This window comes from Balaenoptera ricei, chromosome 18 (assembly GCF_028023285.1).
Source record: "Balaenoptera ricei isolate mBalRic1 chromosome 18, mBalRic1.hap2, whole genome shotgun sequence".
NCBI classification, from domain to species: Eukaryota; Metazoa; Chordata; class Mammalia; order Artiodactyla; family Balaenopteridae; genus Balaenoptera; species Balaenoptera ricei.
The window spans coordinates 68,367,507-68,389,853 of NC_082656.1; the positions used below are offsets into that span (position 1 = coordinate 68,367,507).

Below are 22,347 nucleotides of genomic sequence, written 5' to 3' on the forward strand. Positions count from 1 at the left end.
TATAATTTCATAGACATTTCTTGAAAGCTTACAATGCGATAGGCACCATAATAAGCCTTGAACATGCAAAACCAAGTAAGAGAAGTTTCTCTATTCCCAGAGCGTGTCAAAGTGTTAAAAACAGAAGGGCATGCTAGGTGGAGTGGCAGCACCAAGAAGGGACAGGTCTGTCCTTCTTGGGAAATCCAGAAATGCTTCATACACGCAGATATGCTTAAGTTGGGTCTTGACGATAGCGCGTCCCCCAAACTCTCACATTTACACGTCTTCAATATTCTCAGTTTTCTCCATACTCCAGAAGAAAAGAGGTTAACTCCACTTTTGAACCTGACCTGATTTTTCTTTAACTTCACTTGAAAGAGTTAGGTATATTCAACTCTCTTAATTTGAACTTATTTTCTCATTTTCAGGCCTGGTTCTATATATGTAAAATAATTTTAAGCCTTCAAAGGAAATAAAATAAAATACTCCTGTAAGACTGAGTCATCAATTCCATTTTGAACTATATAAAAGCAAATACAAAATTTGAATGAGTGGTCATTTTTCAGCCGGTCATGTGGGAAATGTTTAAACGCAGGTTAGAAGCTGGGGTTCCCAGTTCTCAAATAAATCATGTTCCTGTGTTTTAACAGATGCAATGCTCTTGGTGGCAGAGCGGCTGGAAGGACCATTCAACATTGAGTCGGTCATGGACCCAATAGACGTCAAGATCTCTGAAGCCATCATGAACATGCAAGAGAACAGCATGCAGGTGTCTGCAAAGGTATTTGCCTTAGTCATTTGTCTGCTAATAAAGAAAGTGCAGTAATCTAAAACTGAAGTAACTGGATATGTCGGCCAGGATTATAAATTCTAATACGTTGTCCGTGAGCTTTTCCTGTCCCGTGACAAATTTGCTACTTCATTATAACTGTCTAACAAAATGGCATTGAGAAAGGAAGCAAGCTTTTAGTTTGCAGTTAATCATGAAGAAATTATTGGCTGCTAAAAAGTTTTGGAGAGCCCCAAGTATATTGACTAATCCCTCACACTTGTGAGCAATTTGGGGGGAATTTTCTTTTTAATGGTTGAAATTTCTGCACACCCGCACCCTGTTCTCTCTCTCTAGGAACTTCTAATTATGTCTTCAGCTGCACAAACCAGGCAAATGTTCTCTATGTTTGCTTGTAAATTTTTAAACATTCCATCTGACTTCCTTTTTTAAGACTATAATGTAACCCTCATTAATGAACCTTCAGAGGAAAACGCCCCTTTGTATGAAGTCAAACCCACATTTTTAAAAAATAGTATATTTTTATAAATCAAAAGAGATGGAGATTCTGGGTTTGCAGCTGCAGAACACAAATATCAGGAGTACAATTTTTTTTAATTTTTAAAAAATTTTTATTGGAGTATAGTTGATTTACAATGTTATATTAGTTTCAGGTGTACAGCAAAGTGAATCAGTTATACATATACATATATACACTCTTTTTAAAATTCTTTTCCCATATAAGCCATTACCAAGTATTGAGTAGAGTTCCCTATGCTATACAGTAGGTTCTTATTAGTTATCTATTTTATACATAGTAGTTTGTATATGTCCATCCCAATCTTCCAGTTTATCCCTCCCACCCTTACCCCCTGGTAACCATAAGTTTGTTTTCTACATCTGTAACTCTGTGTCTGTTTTGTAGGTAAGTTCATTTGTACCCTTTTTTTAGATTCCACATATAAGTGATATCATATGATATTTGTCTTTCTCTGTCCGACGACTTCACTCAGCATGACAATCTCTGCATCCACCCATGTTGCTGCAAATGGCATTATTTAATTCTTTTTGATGGTTGAGTAATATTCCATTGTATATATGTACCACATCTTCTTCATCCATTCCTCTGTTGATGAACATTTAGGTTGCTTCCATGTCCTCAGAATGGGAGAGAATATTTGCAAACAATGTGACCGACAAGGGATTAATCTCCAAAATATACAAACTGCTCAGGCAGCTCAATATCCAAAAACAAACCAATCAAAAAATAGGTGGAAGATCTAAATAGACATTTCTCCAAAGAAGACATACATACGGCTAAAAAGCACATGAAAAGATGCTCAACATCACTAATTATTAGAGAAATGCAAGTCAAAACTACAATGAGGTATCACCTCACACCGGTCAGAATGGCCATCATCAAAAAATCTACAAACAATAGATGCTGGAGAGGGTGTGGAGAAAAGGGAACCCTCCTACACTGTTGGTGGGGGATGTAACCTGGTATAGCCACTATGGACAACAGTATGCAGGTGCCTTAAAGAACTAAAAAATAGTTACCATATGATCCAGCAATTCCATTCCTGGGCATATATCCGGAGAAAACCATAACTCAAAAAGACACATGCACCCCAATGTTCATTGCAGCTCTATTCACAACATCCAGGACATGGACATGCACAATTTTTATTTGTCCCCACCCAGCTGAGAATAAATAGGACCTTCCTTAAGCAAAATTTAGAAGTTTGCAGTGATTCTCTGGCCTTTTCCTTTATTGCCCCTTTTATCCACACTGATGACTGCACAGTGCCCTTCTGTTCTTTTCACCAGTCTCCCTGTCCTGAAACACTAACCAAATCTGCATCAGTCCTTTCAACCTGATGACGGAGTGATTGCATTTTAATTGAAAGTCATTCACACAAAAATATGTCAGGCAAAGAGTTACATGTTTAGCTTTCTTCAATTTTTAAAATCCTTTGTGGAAAAGATTTCAAATATAATCAAAGAGAAGGAGACAGGTGGTAGGGAGGAATTGCAGAGCAGAAAGAAATCCATGGAATCTGGCTAGGTGTCCTTGGCTGAGTGTGAATCAAACTAGCTTTGGGCTGAAAGTAGGGTAAGAAAGAATCTGGCCTGGGCCCCTTTCTCTCTCTCCTTGGGAGACAGATGGGCTGAGAGTTTCATAGGCCTGGTTTCGGGTTTTAGTGAGCTTGGGTTAGCCTGTGTAAAGAAGGATGCTCCAAGGTGCCATCACCTATTGGGGAAATAGCACATTTGGGAGTTGCATGAAAAGCCATTTTCTTTCTTTCCCGTGAAAGAAAAGCAATTATCTATCCCTCTCAAATCTATTGCCTAGAAACCAATTAATGTTGTTTTGAGAGGCCAAATATCCCAGCAGTGCTTGAGTAACCAGGCTCGATGGTAACTGATGTTCAAAACAGCCCTAGAGAAGAGGGCATGAAAACACAAAAGTGTCTGGTTTGAGACCCATCACACACTCCTTAGAAGCAGAGCTTTCCATTGGTATGTGTGCATATGTGTTCAAGTCAACTTTTTCTATTAAAAATTCTCTAAGAGGTCAGATGGACTCTCTTTCATACCAGAATGCGGATGAGACATTTTTATGGAAGTTGTCCAACCACATTATAATATTATGGCTGTTAATAAGGCATGCACTTTGAAAAAGACACCTTTCGTTGTAAGAAATATCTAAATCAAGAACAGAAATAATGGGAAATTCCCTGGCAGACCAGTGGTTAGGACTTGACACTTTCACTGCCATGACCCAGGTTCAATCCCTGGTCAGGGAACTGAGATCCCACAAGCCCTGAAGCGTGGAATAAATAAAGAAATAAAGAAATAAAGAATAGAAATAATGTAGGGCATGTAAGAGTACACTCATGAGAGGATACAGTCTGGAGGATCGTAAAACAATAGTACCAAAAATCTCAACTAAGCTAGAAACCAAAAAAAAAAAAAAAAAAAAAAAATATATATATATATATATATATATATATATATATATATATTTGGTAGTCTTGACCTAGAGAGAAGGAAATGGAGTGAGTTTAGGGAGGGGAGAGAGAGGAGGGCAGCTAAGCTCTGTAGGAAAGAGGGATGGAAGACAGGGTCTCATCTAGGGGACAGTATGGAGAAAGGACCAAAGCCAGCCTTTAGTATGGTGCAGAGGTGGTTAATTAGGGGGTTGAAATTTGGATAACTTTAGCAGGAAACACCAACAGGATCTGCTGATGGAATGGACATGTTCTGAAAGAGGTTTTATTTCTTCAAGGGAATGGAATTTGGAAACATGTAGTTTCATTTTCCACATAAGCCACATCCATGAAATTATGCATGAACTAAAGTCTAAAATCTACATTCTAGCTAAGAACTGGATGGTTGAATTTTTCCTTTTGCCAAGGAACCGTCAGTCATTGTTGATAAACAGTCTTATCAAATTTGAAATTCTGGATTTCCAGATTTTGCCTCGAGCATTCGCATAACCAGCGACTTTGTTAATTTCTGATAGCAGAGCTTCCGGTGAGTCCAGAAGCTATTCCCTAACTGGGGGGCCAGACACCCTGAGGGTTGTAAAGCTCACAAATTAAAATGACTTTTTACTCCAGGATACGATTGGCAACTTCTCCTTGGAAAATCATTTACCTTATTACAGTAGTTCCTGATGGAAGTCATTCCCAGAGGCTCGTTGAGAAAAGCAGCAATGTTTATAACTACCAGCTCATATGGGTTGAACACTTACTGCCAGGACTGTACTGTGCTTTACATGGTTTATATTATGTAATATTTATAACAGTGCTTGTGATGAGATGGATCTTCCCCCTTATCGTCCAAATATAGAAACTAAGCCTTAGAAAAGTTAAGGAGCTTACAATGGTCTCATAGTGTGTGAAGGAGTACACACAGGAGTGTCTCATTCCAGATCCCACGTTGCTCATCTCTACATCTTAATGATGCAAGTGCCTACAGAGCCAATCCCACACAAGGGTGGGATTTAGTAAACATTCACTGAATGGATCAAGTATTAAGAGAATAGGGAGGGTGGGAGGGAGAGGCAAGAGGGAGGAGATATGGGGATATATGTATATGCATAGCTGATTCACTTTGTCATGCAGCAGAAACTAACACACCATTGTAAAGCAATTATACTCCAATAAAAATGTTAAAAAATAAAAAGCAAAAAAAAGAGAGAGAAATTTCAATAGCCTTCAGTAAAAACCTGCCTGAGACGGTAAGGAAACAGAGGCGGCAAAGCCAGAATTCAAGTTGTCTGTCTTTCTCTCTGATTCCCTTTACAACTATACCCAGTACTTCCCACCATGCTAAATGCTAATGAAATATTTCTCTTATTAGCCTCATCATTCATTGCTTCCGACCTTTCCTAGAGCTTTAATAGTACAAAATATAAAAGTCTACTTTTCTCTCCCTTCTTCTATCTGAAGGCAGAGAGGAGCACATCAGTTTCAGATACGAAATTCCCCTCCTCTAATGCAGTAGTCCTCATCATATCTACAGGAGGGAACAGCTCATTTTTTTTATTGAGGTATAGTTGATGTACAATATTATGTAAGTTTCAGGTGTAGGAACAGCTAGTTTTTTGTACCTAATCAGTGAGATCCTGAATTAGAGAGATTGCAGATAATGAAGAGATCTATTCTCATCATGTGTGTTCAGGCTCAAATTTTAGATATGTTTTTATAGGTAGAGTCACATCCTTTTTCCTTTCCCATTTAGCCCACAGCTAAGCTGTTTGAGGGTAAGGCACACGGATATTCCTTTCAAAAAATACATTGGCTATTCCAAGTTGTATAATCAAGTTACAATATTTTGGTAATAACATTATGGCATTTATTTCAAACTCTTGATTTGTATGTCCTTTATATAATATTATATTATATATATTATGTAATTTATAACATATATCATTATATTAACATATAATATTATTTATATACATATTTTTAAGACTAGGGACAATAACATATTAAAATTTTTCTTGGTTTCTTTTTGCACAAATAATCACTTAGTAACAATGACAATCATCATGGTTACCATTGGTTGAGTACCTACTATATTTCATTCAGTAAATACCCTTCATGTACCAGGCACAAGGAATATAGTAGAGGACAAAACAGATTCCCTGCCCAAGCGTCAGTCTCTTTTTAGATGCCTTATGTATTTATTTCAAATCCTACTGCAATCTTGTAAAGCATTCATTTCCTCATTTTATAAGTAAAGAATGTTAAATTTAGAGAGATTAAGTTGCTTGTCTGCGGTCAGGCAACTAAGAAGTGGCAGAGCTGGGATTGCAGCCCAGAACTGTCTGATCCAAAGAAAAAGATTTTCCCAGCAAGCCACTGTTTCCTCAGTATGTATCTCCCCACCAGGACCAGATGTACCGCAGCATTGGAGGAACCAGCCATCTAAGGGAAGACTGTTGCTTGAAACGTGCTACTGATGATGGTACTAATGATGAGTGTTTCTGATCAGTAGGGAAACCTACTGAAGAGAAACACAAGTTGTTCGTTCTTCAAGCCCCAATCAATGCTTATTACATTCACCAAGTTCACAATCTTCATCAATGACAGGAAAGGGTCTTCATTATCCCACCACTTCTGTTAACCACCCAAATCAAAGGAGTTCTGAACTTTGCAGGTTTGAGAAAATTCTCCAAAGGAAAGGAGAACTAAACTTGCTGAGTCTCTCTGCCTGTGAATTTCAGATGTGTTGATAATCTCCTTTCTATCCTATCAGGGAAGATGAAACTGATCTCACTATATATAATTTAACTGTATTAGGAATAATTTCAAACCTAATCCAGGAAAAGATTGGTTTGTCAGATATAATCTAAATTAAGAAAGGAGACTTATTAAATTCCAATTGAAACCATCCATTCAATTAATACTTATTACAGACGAGGGTAGAACCCATTACAGAAGAGCAGCATGGCCTTCAGTTACTTAATTTTCTCCAGACAATTCTTTCCGAATCTACAGCTCAGATGAAGATGAAAAAAGCTAAGAGAACTGAAAGGAGAATGTAATAATTTCTGCCTTTAGCTAATGGGTCTTAGTTTCCTCATCTGTAAAGAGAGGGGTTAATGCAAATGTCCCCTTTCCAGCTCTATCAGTTTACAGCTTTATGAACATTATCTCTTCAGTAATGATTAGGTTTCTTTTTCTAGCATTCAGATATTTTTCTTTTCTCTGGAACTTCTTCCTTTCAAAGCATTCAGGTATAAAATTCTGGGAGTTCACATGGAAAATATATCTTCCTTCAGATATAAGGACATTGATTAGAATTAGTTCAAATAAGTATATTTTTATTCCAATAGCATTTACCATTCCTTTCTTTGAGCCCCTGTGTTATGTGTGCCCTTCTTAAGGCAGTGGACACATTATTCCTTGTGTTATGGTTATTTGTATACTTATCTTCTCCTTCCCGGAATTATAATTTATTTTACTCACTCTTACATTCTACAGAAAACCATTCTAACATGGCATTTTACACATGGAAGCAACAATACATTTTGTCGAGTTGAATTCAGAACATGAAAGTATAATGCCAGAAAGGCTTCAACAATAAGGAATAGAAAATACCTTAAAATATACTTGAAGTTAGTCTTGTATTCTTTAAAATAGCATAAACGTTACAAGACCAGATTTTGACGTCAGACAGCCCTGGGATCTGGTTTTCACTAGTTGTGTGAGTTGGGGCAAATTATTTATCTGTCTAAACTCAATTAACTCACATTAAAAATGAGGATGCTAGTAGTATCTACTCATAAAGTTGTTTGAGGGTAAAGTGACATAATCCATGTAAAATGCTTAGCGTGGAATTTGTCAAATCAAAACTACTCATCAAATTAAGTATTTTCATTGTTATTATGGAAAATGCCTATGCTACGTAAATTCTAAAGAGCTTTGACTCTGTGGTTTTGCCTCATCCATGATGGTCTGTCAGCTTGTCACTAGCATCTAAGATCAGAAGAGCAGATTTGAGAGTCACACACCTGCATTTGAATCCACTCATGCATGGCATTATTTTCAATGGCAGAGACTCCCCTGGAAAGGGACATATATTTCTGCATGGCCTACGACATGGCACGTGGCACTGAATAAACGTCTCATCAACAAGGCCTTTGGAGGAAAGTGGGCTTGAGGGCAGAGCGGAGTGGATGGAGGTGACGACAGCAACCCAACTCTTGTCCGTGCCTATCGGTGGCACTAATGCCAGCAGAGCAAAGGGTTTTAGAGGAACGTCAGCGGCCTCAGCCTAACCTCACATTATTCTTACATGAAGGGGGTAATTGGCCTATTCCCTTGACAAATGGTTCCGTCCCTTCTGCCTGATCTCTGAGAAAAAAGCACACGGCCCTTCACTTTATAAAGCTTTGAGTTCTATTTCTATTTCCTCTTTTGTTTTGAAAAGAGCAAGTTCTCAATGACTTCTAGATTCAGAATACTTTTTCTGTTTATTCAAATTTCAAAGCTAGTATTCTGCCCGCCAGTTCTCACTTATAATATTCCACCAAGAAGCAGTGACCTTGAAACATCTTTGATTCTTTGATTTCTTCATTTCTCTACAGAAAACCAGAATCTGTTTCTTTCCTGTGTGTTAACATCACTGGACCAGAAAGCCAGGTTTTTCAGATGCTAGATACAAGGTGGGGAAAAAGACACCTTTTTTTATAAAGTGAAATGAACGTTTGAAAAAAAATGCTTATGATGCATTTATGGGAAGTGCATCCAAAGCAAGATAGTTTTAACTTTCTTTCCACATAAAAGGTTTTTTTTAAAAAAATGTTTTTTCTCCTTTTGATTATAAAGGGAAACTCCTGATTATCTCTAACCTTTGGATATTTAAGATTTTTTTTCACTTTAACTTCAGAGCAAAAATGAGAAGATTGCATTTAATGAAGTCTACTCAAGAATAGGTGATTGAAACTCATTTCACTTTTTAACACTCAGTGCGTTCTTAGAAACAGAGCAAGATACCCTCTTGCTTTCCTGAAAGAAAGTCTTCTTCCAAACTCCTCCTGCCTTTACAGAGGAGAAACTGCTTCCCTAGAGCCATGCTTCCCATGGGCAGCAGACTACTGCATTAGAGGAATTTCAGTGGCCTCTGACCAGTCTCACAAATACACAGTTACCCCCAACTCTTAGCACTTTCCTTCTACTCGGGACTATGCAGTTTGGTTTGATACTGATGGAGTTATTACTCCAGCCAGCCTGTAGTTAAACATGTGAAGGAGGTACCTCTGTGAGTTTATAGCAACTCGTTCTGCCAGAAAATTTGGAATTATATATGGCTTTCTGTAGGTCTTTTTCTTCTAACACATTTTACTCCCCTCCTTTATTTTGCCTCCTTATTGTCACAGAATATATCTTAAATATCAGCCAAATAGCTGAGATGCCCTTTGAAAATCAATCATTTCTTTATTTATACATGTAATCTGTTAACTAAACAAAATGTTTTTAAAACACGGTGTTCATGGGGGAAGGTGACAAAAAGAGTTCTTGTGTAGAAAATTTGAAACATCTCAGACACAGTTTTCTGGGTTGGCTACAGCAAAGGTAGGAGTTTTCATCCCAAATCTCTCTCCAGCCCAGATTACTCTCCTGATTACACCTGTTTATCCAACTGTGTGCTACACACTGCCACCGGCCACCTCAAACCTGTCCAAAACCAAGCTCATTTTCCTCCCATTAACCCTTCCTTCCCCAGGTTTCTCCATCCCAGAGAACGCCCCCCGCCTCCAGCTCTTGTGTCCTAGCTAGACACCCAGCTGACCCCTCAACTCCCCCATCCCCTTGGCCCTCACAGTCAATCCATAATGAAACCCATTAAACAGTCATTCTAAATTTCTTTTGAATCCATCACAGTGGCTCCCCTAATTTTATCATCTCAGCACATGGATTATAGCCTCCTAATTAGTTCCCTGCCTCTGGCTTTCCCATACTCCAATCCACGCCCCACGCTGTAGCCAGAGGGATTGCTGAAAATGCTAATGTGTTCACATTACTCCCCTGCTTAATATCTTTCCGTGGTTCCCCGTTGCCATTCGAGTAAAACCCAGACATGTTCCTGCACGATGTAGTCCTTGGCCTGCCCCTCTGGGTCCACCACTCACCACTCTCCCCACCTTAAATTATTCAGGTAACTGTTGAGCACCGATCGTCTGCGAGCCCAGTGCTAGGCGCTGTGGACATGGTGGTGAATAAGACCAACAACAGAGCATGAGTCCTAGTAAAAGTTTTAGTCTAGAAGGTGAGAGAACCTCTATGTGCACCAGACGTACAAATGGCCTGGGCTCTGTTGCTTGGAAGAAGCATCCTTTCTCATCTCTAAGTTTTTGCACGTGCTCTTCCTCACCCTGGAACATTCTTTCTACCCTCCCCATTCCCCCACCCCAAATACACAGCATTCACCAGGCATAGTCCAACTATTTCTTCACTTTCCTGGCAAGATTCAGTTGTATACTGGGAAGTGTTTGCACAACCAGCTCTCTGTGCAGAAAACATGCTAGTTTATAGTGTTTGCCAGTTTCTGGGGTGTAAGTTTCAAGCTACCAACATGATGTCAACTGAACATAGTAGCAGACCACAATGTAACATTTCCCCCTTAGGGGCACACTTGGCATACTTGGCTTACATAACCACAGGAGCATAAATCATGGTAAAATAATTAGGAAGTAATGAATTTTCAGTATATATTACCTTTGATTTTAGTATAATTCATATCATTTTAAGTGTATACAATCTAACTTTTAATAATCACTCTGTTTAATGACTGGCTTGCAAAATTCCTGAAAATTTAACACGTGGTCTTGTGAGCCAGTGAGAGCCGGTTCCAGCACATTGCTGCTCTCCTGGGATGCTTTCTCTGACTCTCCAGTCTGGGTCAGCTGCCTCTTGTGGGTGCTCCCATAGCATTTACTACATTCTACTGTAATTGCCTGATTTCTTATCAGAACCCTCATGAGATCAGGGACATGTCCAGTTGCCACATCCCTAGCACCTACGTCTGTCCTTAGTGACACTCTACAAAGATTCACTGAATAGTAGTTTGAATGAATGATACAGAGCCAGGCTGTTGAAATTTACACATTTATGTAAATTCTGCAAAGTGATCTTAAAGAATTGCTTTCAACCTTGTAAACAAAGAGCATATGAAATAATCATTTAGTGAGGCCAACAGAGTTAGGGGTTTTTTTTCTCCCCACACTCAAAATATGTTTTGTTCAGCTCCTTGTCACTCCTCCCTGCTCACCATTTCGGAGGCAATAGCAAGGTGTTCTGCTGTTGAAGGAATGCAGAACCTTCCAGGAAAAAAAATCATCTTCTCCAGCAAATGGAAGGAATTTGCTTTTACTGAAGAAACGATTCTAGGAAGTATGCAACCCATCTGACAGATTTTCTGGAAGCAAGATGCATAGGCATCAGGAGTAGATGTTTAAAACCTTGAAACTGACACAATCACTGGCTTTTGAAAACTGAAGCCAATGAATGAAAAGCAGCCAAAACCGAAAGTGCTAACTTGACTTGATTCCGTCCAACCCAGAATTCTCTACACAGAATCCTGGACCCATCCAGGGACTTTGAGTTTGCCAACGAGCTTGGCCAAAGGATCACTGTAATCAATCTTTAAGGAAACAAAAGCATGAATCAGAGAGCAAAGAAAAAGAGAGGAAGAGATGGAGAGAGGAAGTAGGGGGAGAGGGAAGGGAAGAGGAAAGAAGAGAGAGAAGAAGAGAGATTGTTCGGAGTCATAGGATGAAAGCCTGTTTTCTTGAAAGGCAATCCATCAGGAAAATTGGCACACTAATAAAAGTAAAAAAATAAAATAAAATAAAAAATGCTGATTTTTAAAATGTTTGTATGATGAGTATAATGATTTTATATCTAAAGAAAGAAGTCATTATTAAAATGTTTTAAGTTTATATTCAGGAAAACACTTCTTAGGATATTAGCAGATTGTTGTTAGGAACCAGAAAAAAATGTGCAAAAATGAGGCCCTGGGGTGTCTAGTTTAATCTTGTGTCATGGTGATGATGGAGGTCTCCTTGCTACTACTTCTAATGAAATGAGTTTTTTTAATATTTTAACTTACTTGCATCTGTTGAATGAGGATAGGTGGACGCACCCTTGACACCCATTTCAGTCTTCACGTTTCACTTCCGCTTTGAGCTGAACCTAGACGATGAGTGACTGGGCTGTGATACAACTGTGTGCAGGCTCTGCAGCTTTTTACAGGATGGGGAGATCGGGAAACAGCCGCTTCTCTCCAGAAGACCTGCTCTCAGCTCGCCTACCAACAGTTAGAGCCAAGCCTATTTTATACACAAAGTCTTCTGCTCTCTAATTGTCCCATCAAGCACAGCCAGTAGCTATTATCAGATGAGCAAGAAAGCAGCTTTTTTACACAACAAGGTCCTACTGTGTAACACAGGGAACTATACCCAATCTCCTGGGATAAACCATTATGGAAAAGAATATTTTAAAAAAGAATGTATATATGTGTAAAACTGAGTCACTTTGCTGTGCAGCAGAGATTGGCACATTATAAAGCATCTATACTTCAATTAAAAAAAAAAAAAGAACAAAAAAGAAAGAAACCGGATTTTTTGGTTCTAGTTATCAGTTAAACCAAGTTGGTGATTTGGTTTTGCTTTAAGTTGGCACAGTAAGTGGAGTAAAGGAGATATCTTCTTTTTTTTAATATGGATGGATAATTCATCATATTTTCTGAAGCCTAAGGAAGAAGGGTTCAACTTTGATTTTGAGATAACTGACTGCTGAGATAAGTGTATGAAACACGTAGCCCTGAGTCTGGTCCATCATAGACACTCAATAAGTATTATTTCTCTTTCCTTTCCTGTCTTTTCTTTCTCATTACAGAAATCTACCTCCTAATTGACTTCAATAAATGTTTGCAAAAGGCAGAAATTATAACTAAAAATTTTACTTATTCATAATCTTTCATTTCTGATTTTTTAAACACATACTATGTGCTAGGAACTCTTACAGATTCTGGGATACAATGGTGAACAAAATGTATAAGATCTTATTCTTCATAGATCTTAAATTATTCATGCATCAGCCTGCATAGTCCCTGGATTTGATTTGTTACCTGTTATTGTCCTATTTGATTATAGATTACGTCAGTAAAATAATAGTACATCTTTTTACCTCATTGCTTCAGTGTCTTTTCTAAGCATCATATTATTTTATCTTCACAACAGCCTTGAGATTTGGGGACAACATAGTATCCCCGCGCCACACAGGTGTAAGGAGAAAGACGGAAACCAGGACTCCAAGCTTTTAGACTCTTATTGGTGACCTTCCTATTATACTTGTCTCTCATGAAAGAAGTGGCCACACTTGGACAAAATATATGTAGAGCCCATCAGATATGATAGCTTCTGTTTCCTTGGGAACAAATGGGATAGATTTGAATTTCCCAAGTGGTCATCTAACACACAGTTCATTCATTAACACTCTAATGTAAATTAGAATCTAATAAGTAAATAAAACATCACTCTCAAAACATCAAGTCCAATTAAATCTAGGTAGCATAAACTGTCACCCCTACTACTATACAAGATTAGAGTTTTGTTTGCAAATTTCAAAATGATGTATGGGAATAGCAACATCTTTCCCACCAGAATAAAAACCCACTGAGTAGAAACTGAGAAGATAAATTTTTTAAAAAACACACACACACGGGCTGAGACAGGACTACTGTGCAGCCGTTGCTTCTCAGATCGCCAGTAATGACTTCAGTGAATGTACAATCAACCCGCAGAACATGAGGGAGACAGAGAGGCAAAAGCTTGGATGCCTCTGAAAAAGTGCACACTGTGTTATTTATTTTAAGGAAATATGTTTAGGTGCTGCGATGTTCTTAAAGGAATAATGCTTGTACTCGGAAACCTGAGACAGCACTCCAACCTGTTCTCACCACACCCCCTCTCTTTCTTGTTTCTCCAAACAATAAAATGTCTCTTCTTTCAGCACTTTCTATCTTTAATGTCAGCTTCTTTCATCTCAGAATGCCAACATACTTCAGAGACGTTATCTTAGTAATCCTCTTAAAAGAGAGGATTCCCAAGCTAGATATTCCCGAAATCCACAGGTTTTGCGAGTCTGCTAGGTGGGAAGGATAATTTCTTTGTACCTCTGTAGCATCTGTCTACACTGGGACTTCCAAATACTTTTCCAAAGTATCTAATTATCCTTTTCAGTGTTCCTTGGAGGGAGTCAGGCAGGAAGCAGTACTGATTCTGTTTTTTCAAGGAGCAGAGCTAATGCTTTGTTCCACGACAAGGTGACTTAGCCTGCAGCCATATCCTCTGGAAAGTTCTGTTTTAAAGAGGAGACCTGTATAGTATTTCTTCTCTTGAGTTAAAGGTAGTGGAGCGGGGAGTGGCTTCACAAATACCTCTAGGTAAGTGCAGTTACATCTGAATCACTTCTCCTCTTAGCTAATTAGAGCAAACTTCCCAGTGTGTCCTGGTATGTTCCCTGGAACACCTTGTAAGAACTTCCTAGAGAACCCTTGGCCAGATAGTTTTGGAAAACACTACAAATGAGCTTCTTCCTTTTGACGAGTCAGAACACGTGTTACCCTGGTGAAGCCCTGCTAAGGTACCTCATTTAACTTGGACACATGGAATCCATTGCTTATGTAACAGCTGTTAACAGCCTGGGAAATAATATTTTGTGGAAGACATTTAAGAAACATCAGCCCAAAAAAAAAAAAAAAAAAAAAAAAAAAAAAGAAACATCAGCCCAGACATTTTTCCCCCTCAAATCTCCTTACTCAGAAAACAGAACTAGAAAGAACCGATCGCAGAATGATATAATTAGCTAATTATTATCAAGCACTTACTTTTCCAGACACTGGCTTCTATTTTCCTGCGTTATGTATTATTGCATTTTATCATCACAGCCTATCTGTGTGGTAAATAATATTAATATTCCCATTTGACAGAGGAGGAAACTAAGGTTCAGGGAGGTCCTCTGAATGCTGACGTGGCACTGGGCTGTCCTCAGCTCCTCCTGTCACCTGTCTGCATACCTGCCCTTGGTGAGTGCAGCCAGTTTCAGGGTTTTAAATACCCTCTTTAGGCTAATGATCTAAATCTGCATCTGCAGTCCTGACCACTCCCTGGGGGAGAACCTTGATCTACAGACTCATTGAAACTAAGACCTTTCCCCTGCACATTATTCCTCATCTGTTTCTACCCTTATTCAAAATACAGAATATTGGGGCACCCAGACCACCAGGAAGAAGGTTCACTGGTCCTTTATAGGAATATAGCCCCAGACCTCAGGAGGCCCAGAACTTTGCCTAACTATCCTGCTGCTATAGCAGGCTCAAAAACATTGTCTGAGACAGTCCAAATGTTCTGCATGGGAATTCCTTCTGTCAACGACCCCATGAAACCCAAGTTTGAAAAATATTTTGTCTAGCGAATGGATTGCATGTATTGAAAATGAAATTATTAATTTTCACTTTGTATGTCATCTAAGTTATTTGACGGATATATGCTGTTTAAGATACATTCTCTACATGAGAATCATACAGGTGTTTTAAATCATTCCCGAACAAAGACAAGGTGAGCTGAAAAACAGCTCTTGATCCCTAAGCTTTGCACTTCCACACTAAAGGTTATCTCTTAAGACAATTCCCTTTTTCTAAGGGTATACTAGAATCTGTGCTGAAGGCCCTTCATTATTCATATCTTCACATATTGTGACAGATTTCTGTGAAGGTCTCCATCTGATTATGGGGTTAGGTGTTGTTTCCATAGTAATTAGAAGTCTGTGTCTTCAATTTGGATCATAGATCATAGACCCAGCAATTTCTGCACTGAAATCATCTTCAAAATCCAAGCCTGATATAAATAACAGAAAGCTACGAGCAGAAAGCTGTATAACTCACCTATGTTCTATCCTTATAATTAACACTCTCCCCCAAAAACAAAAAGAAATCATACACGTGGTAAGGTTTTCTGTTACAATGAAATATCTCCCCTGGAGCACTAATATTCTTTCAGGGCATTTCTTGTTCCTTTGATTTAACTTAAGCCAGTGAGCCAGGTTCTTCCCAAAAGGCAAATTAAGAAAGTCTGTTAACTCTTTCCATGTGCCCAGCTTCAAGAAATCTCAGCAAAGCCATTAATATTGTTTTGCCCTAGGCTTTATACTTTTTAAAAGTCAGCTGTCATTTTCGAAGCAATCCAAAATAGCACACTCAACCGAACCCTGGAGCTTTGGAAATGCTAATGCCCTCCATCAGCAATGACCTTGCTGCTGGGAGGTGATTTAGGCGGTGGGCAGAAAGGGGCGCACTAGCTTTATCACACTGGTTTACACCATCGGCTTCAGAAATTGTGTGAGAGAAGAATAATCAATAGTGTGTTAAGGCCAATCTCGAGGAATGCCAAGACAAAGTACTCCCGCTCTGCAAAGTGCTGAGTGGAAGGAGAACTTTTGAATACAGCAAAGGAGAAATCAGCTGTAGTGGTAAAACTAAATGAATTGTGTCTCAGGATGGAATTTGTCATTGGGAATGGCACTCAGGAGCCCTTGTGTACTTCAGTGGAATCCCATAATATACCTGATGAAAAACGCTTGTTTTAGAGTTAAACAACACAGAGTCAAATAACAAAACCAGAAGGAATGCATTCCAAACACACACGTGTACCTTAAGAACTGGAGGACATAAATAGTCCTGAAAGACTGAAAGACTGAAAGACTGAAACAACTGACTCTTGTTTACTGAAAGAAGTATCCAGGGTAGAATAATCTCCTGTGTAGAAACGGAAGAAACGCAAAGTTGAACTTCATCAAAACTTCCTGAAAATGTTACTGGATTTCCTGTAATTCTGTCAAAGGGATTATCTCTTGATAACCAGCAGAGAGTGCGAAGCTTCTAAAACTGGCAAAGGAGGTATCCCCACACCGCCCTGAGTAAAACCACTGTGGAAAAGAACTAGCAGCGTGGTCCCTGAGATCATTACAATAGAATGTTTGATTTCCCATGGCAACCCTAATTGTGACATGAACAGCTGTCAACAACAAAATTAGAGGAAACTGTCATTATAGGGAAGTTATCCACATTTGCTTGTCCTATTTCCACATCACTGCTCAAGAGAGTGTTTTCAAAGAATTCTTCTATTAGAGGTTTTTATTACTCAAAGAGGAGACACTCAAGTTATTGGCCTTATATGCTATACATGAAATACATTTGTCACAGTAACAAGAATCCCAAACGAATGTTTCTTGAATGCCAGATTCAAGTACATGAAAATGTCTGGGACATAATTTCTTTAATCCTGAAATCATCCTATGAGATAACTATTACAATTCCTACTTTTAATACAGTCAATTCTCATTATTTGCATAGTTGTGTTCTATGAGTCGCCACAAACCCTGAATTAGCAAATACTGAACCATTGCTCCTACGAGAAATACAGGGTTAGGTTCCTGTAAGCTTTTAGTCACATTTTCGTCAACCAGTCAATCCATAACCTTGTTTTAGGTGTGTCTCTTCTGAAAGACACCTTATTTGATACATATTGTTGATTCGTTAACATTGAACTCACAGCCAAGTTCACTGTAACTCATGCCTGAATTAAGTTTATCTAACTAACACACAGTTTTCTCCGAAAGGCACATCACAGCCTTAGGAACACTAGACAGCACTTCAGCCCTACGGTCGCGGGCCGTTTTAAACTGGGAAATCACCAAGTAAAACACAAAAGTATGGAAAAAATGTGGCACTAAATAGACCACCAAAGAGACACATGTTTACAGCTTGAGAGCTGAAGCAAAAAGGCAGAGCTTCTCCTTGTTGAACTTCAGCTGTGAACATGCACTTTGCCGCTCTGCCCATGTTTGCGGAAGTGTTTTGAGTATTGATTTGGGGATTACAAATTAATTTTAGTGAATACAATCTTCCCTCGGTATCTGCAGGTGATTAGTTCCAGGAGCCCCCGCAGATCTCAAAATCAAATTTGATCCGAGTTTGTTTAAATTTGCAGATGTGAAACCCATGGATACGGAGAGGGTTGACTGTAGGCAAATTCACAAAAACGGAATCTGTAAATAATGAGGATTGACTGTATACGTAGAAAATAAGAGTCAGGCCATAAGTCAGTCACTCTCTATCTGACGGAGTAATTCTGTTTCATTGGTGCTTGTATTTGTTTAAGTTTCAAGATCAGAGTTGTTTTGGAGGTAAGAGTTCCATGAAACATGTGGGAGCCAGTGCACTGAATGCTTTGGCATCATAATCTTAGGAAGAAACTCATTGTATAACTTTCGTAAACTTTCAATGGTTCTTCCAGGTCTTTCAGGGATGTGGCCAACCCAAACCTGCTCCAGCCCTCAGATCTGCTCGCTCAGCTCCCGAAAATTTTAATACACGGTTCAGGCCTTACAATCCTGAGGAAAGACCAACCACTGCTGCAGGCACGAGCTTGGACCGGCTGGTGAGTTCTCCCGTTGTGGCCACTTTCTGTTACCAAGGTTATTCTTTAGAAGACGTAATGGGATTCTGAAAAAGCTGGTGGTAAAAGTCATCTCATTCTTATATCTGCTCCTGGTCTTAATTAGAATATTGAAAAGTAATGAGATCTTCCTTTTAGGTCAAGAATTAGATTATTTAAGAAGTCTTATCACTATTAATCCACTCATACAATGGCCAAATTTTCAACTCCATATTTCTTCTGAAATATTAATTTGGAGACTAAGTTCCTATATCTTCCAGAGATATAATTACAATAGCACATTTCTTATTCATCTGCTTCAGTTACTTATTCAATTATGATACAATGTAACTTTATCATGAATGTTCCTTATATGTAAAGTTTTCTGTTTGAAAAATCTTGCCAAGAGACGCCAAATCAATACTACGACCATATTTTTTCTTTTTTATGTGTCTTTTAAAAGTTGGAATGCTTAGAAATAGTCACTCTTTGATCCATTTAAACGTGTGTCAGGGGACCAAACATCTATCATTGAAGCAATTTACTTGGAGATTACAACCATAAATATAGTAAACACAATTTCTAATATGTTTCAAACATCAAATTTTGCTATAAAAAATGAAAAGCTCATAATTTCAAAGAAATACTGCCCAATTGTTTTCAATACAATTTATAGCACTATAAACAATTTATATACCTGTAATTGTTAGTGCCATTAATGTTGCTTCGCCAATTATCTTGATGTAAAATTAACAAATAAAAGCCTTAAGGTCATAAAACACTTGAACCACATCTGATTATGTCATATAAACTCAGATCTCAAGGGTTTCTGGTTATGAATATACTTTTATTAGTCACTGTTATAAATTACTTTATCATTTTAGCTAATATCCTTCTACAGTATAGAACTCATAAGATTAAATTGGTAGCGTTTGGCCTCATACTAAGTACATCTCAGCATTTCTCTCTATAAAACGCAAATGTGCTTACAACACAAAGACCTATCCACGAAGTGTCAAAGTGAAGGGGTAAGTGGAGTCATTAACTGCTAAATTGTTATAAACTGATTACTGTTCATTAGCAAATAAAACCCCCTCTTCAGTGTAGGTTTTGAAAAAGGGATCATTTGGGTAATTGCTTCAACCTTGTACTTACCTTAGTTATATCTATTCTCTATTCACAATTTCAGGAAAAGTTTAAAATTAGTCACCTTTTTCCTTTTAAACAAACAATTAGATTCCACCAAACAACCAGCCAGTTGTAAAGAAATGGTGGTTTCATTAGATTCCATTGTTTGGGTTTTTATTTTACAAATTCCTTTGTATGTCAAGATCCTTTTAACCAGAGCACAATTTGTGAGTAGGGGTTTGACCTCCGTCTCTCTCGCCCTTTTGTTTTTTGTTTTTTGCTTTTCCTATTTCAGTTGGCTCTAACTTAATGAAACAATTCAGGCTTTTCAGAATTTTTATTAACTCTCATATCAGAACTGGGCACAATGCAAGATGAATAAGTTTTAGAGACCTGCTGTACAACCGTTGTGCTGCAGATAACAGTACTGTATCGGTTAAGAGGCTAGATCTCACGTTAAATGTTCTTACCTCAGGAAAATAAAATTGGAAAACAAATGGAGTACATTATCCACTGAGTTAAAACTGCATTGATTTTGAACAATATAATAACATCTATGACTACTAATTAATTTTTTTTGCCTTTGAAACAGAAGCACAGTATTCTTTCCTCCCAGGAGAAACACACACACACACACACATACACACACACACACACTCACTCAAACAGGGGAAGTAGAACAAGAAAAATACTTTTCTCAAGGCAACGGTATTTATACAATTCAGTACAGCTTGAATAAAACATCAGCACTTTGAGAATTTCACAGGATGTTTAAAATCTAGTAGATATGAAAATTGGTATTTGAATCTTTTATAAAGGAACTTCATTGGTCATCCTCAAAGTGCCCCAAATATAAGGGTCTTGAGGAATCTTGGCAAATAGGAAAGTGATTTAGGATCTTCTATTTTACGCACCCCCAAGATACATTTAATCATTTTTTAAAAGAATTAGTAATGGTTAATCATATGATCACGAGAAAAGGACCAAACTCAAGGTACATAAGGACCAGAGTCAGTGCGGAAGAATTTAAATCAATAAGCCAATTTTATTCTAAAATATTCTCTGACGGCATATAGTACTTACTTCCTCGTAGGTGTGGCTTCGGGCTCTATAAGGGAGAATGGCAGTTTTGTTAATTTTTTATTCAATTAAATTCTGATTCCTTCCCAAATTGTAAGAATTAGCGATTTGTAATTCACAGCCAGTCATAAACCTACCTGGAGCTACTTTCCCAGCCCCTAAGACCAAGGGACTGTTTCCATGTCAAAAGGAGCTATACAGGGTTATTCTTGAGACACACAAGCTAATCCCGAAGCTAACATCAGAATGTCCATTTTGCGGCCGTTTGTTCCCCCAAATCTTTCGTCCCTTTGCAGGTTCAACATAGTTCTGAATAGTGGAAAGGCTGGAGCAGTTATCTTGGCCAGGCAGTGCTGTACAACAGTCAGATAAAATCATCTTCAAGATACACGCAAAGGTGATAGGTCCTGATGGGTCTGCCATATATCACTGCTTATTTGGAATGTTTATGAACAAGTCTCATGTTACCTACTCTTGTTTTAATTTTCCCCTGAAAAGATGTTTCCTGAATATTTATAAGAAGCATGTGTCCCAGAAAAGAAGGATAATTGGAAAAGACTTCCTTGAATTTCTCTCAGTGTTTCAGCAGAGAAAATGCTTCAAAAGACAGCATCCCAAAGACGATCCCAATCACCCCAACCCTTTTGCCAAACTGAAAATATCTTAGCTATAAATCTCTCGGAGAGTTGCTTCTTACTACCATTTAAAATTAGTACCTGTGGCATTAACTTTGGGATCTGTTGGTAAATGTTCTTACACCAGCTATTATAAAGCAATTTTTTATGTGAAGTGGTAGTTATGGGGTTTGTTTTAGAAATATATCTCCTAATCCCAAACTAGGTAAACCACTGCTAAAACTTATATAAAGTAATTGAAAACAAAACAAAACTCTCTCTTAAAAATATATCAGTTCCATCATTTAACGTCTTACTACATTTATAAGGAAGTTGTCAATTCTTTTATATCACTAGGAAACATTCCATGTGTTCCTTCAAAGTTATATGGGCATAAAAAACAGTTTAGGTGTAGCTTTCAGACATACTACCCTAAAGTTATTTTTATTATCCAATAATGAATGAATATACTTGTATAAATTCCACTTCTGATGGAAAGCTGACTCCTCAGAGAATACTGAAGTCCTTCCTGCCAGCAGCCATGCTTTGTTCAAGAAATGAACAAATGCCATCAACTAACTTGGTTCACAAACTGGTCCCATCATCATCTGTCTCTTCCTGTCACCAACACTCACCCTAGCCGTTCTTCTGTCCCAGCCCACTGTTACTGATTTTCAATTAAATAGACCAGAGGTGGTTATTTGAAATCAGGAAGAGATTGGTTCTCTTCCTTTTTTCTTAAATTTATGCCCTGTGAATTCTCTTAAATAATGTGATGTGAAACAGTGATTTCTTTAAAGAAAATTCCACTAGAACTTCACTGAAAGTATAGTGTGTAAAAATAAATCAGCACAAAGTAGCTTGATTTTAAGATCTGAGCATACCACCGTGTTGGTTAGTAGTACAGCTCAGAATATTACAACACAACATGCTATACAGCTCCTGGACACACTTGGGCAGGGAGTGTCTGTTATTTTACTCCTGCTGATTCGTTAGAGCAAAAATATACTGTAAATTATGTGTCTTAGAGGAATATATTTTATTAAAGTAGATTAAAAAAAAACCTAGACTTGGAAGTTAATTCATCAAGTTGGCAATGAGTTAAACCAATGAATCTCCAGTAAGTATTCAACATCATAGCACGTGTGTGCAGACTCTCAAATATTCTACTGCTCATTCTGAGGGAGTCGGGGGTGGGGTTGGGTGGAATGCCAGTCTGCAACGCTAACCGTTATACCTGTGCTGTGCTATTATGT

The 22,347-nt window shown here is 38.2% G+C and overlaps 1 protein-coding gene across 1 annotated transcript in view; it reads left to right on the forward strand.

Moving 5' to 3' along the window:
* GPC6 (glypican 6) overlaps window positions 1-22,347 on the forward strand; it is a 1,070,003-nt gene that overhangs the window by 961,529 nt on the left and 86,127 nt on the right. Inside the window, exons 5-6 of the mRNA XM_059902833.1 lie at window positions 633-763; window positions 18,129-18,272. Of these exons, the coding sequence (XP_059758816.1) occupies window positions 633-763; window positions 18,129-18,272 (275 nt within the window). The remainder of the gene's footprint in view (window positions 1-632; window positions 764-18,128; window positions 18,273-22,347) is intronic.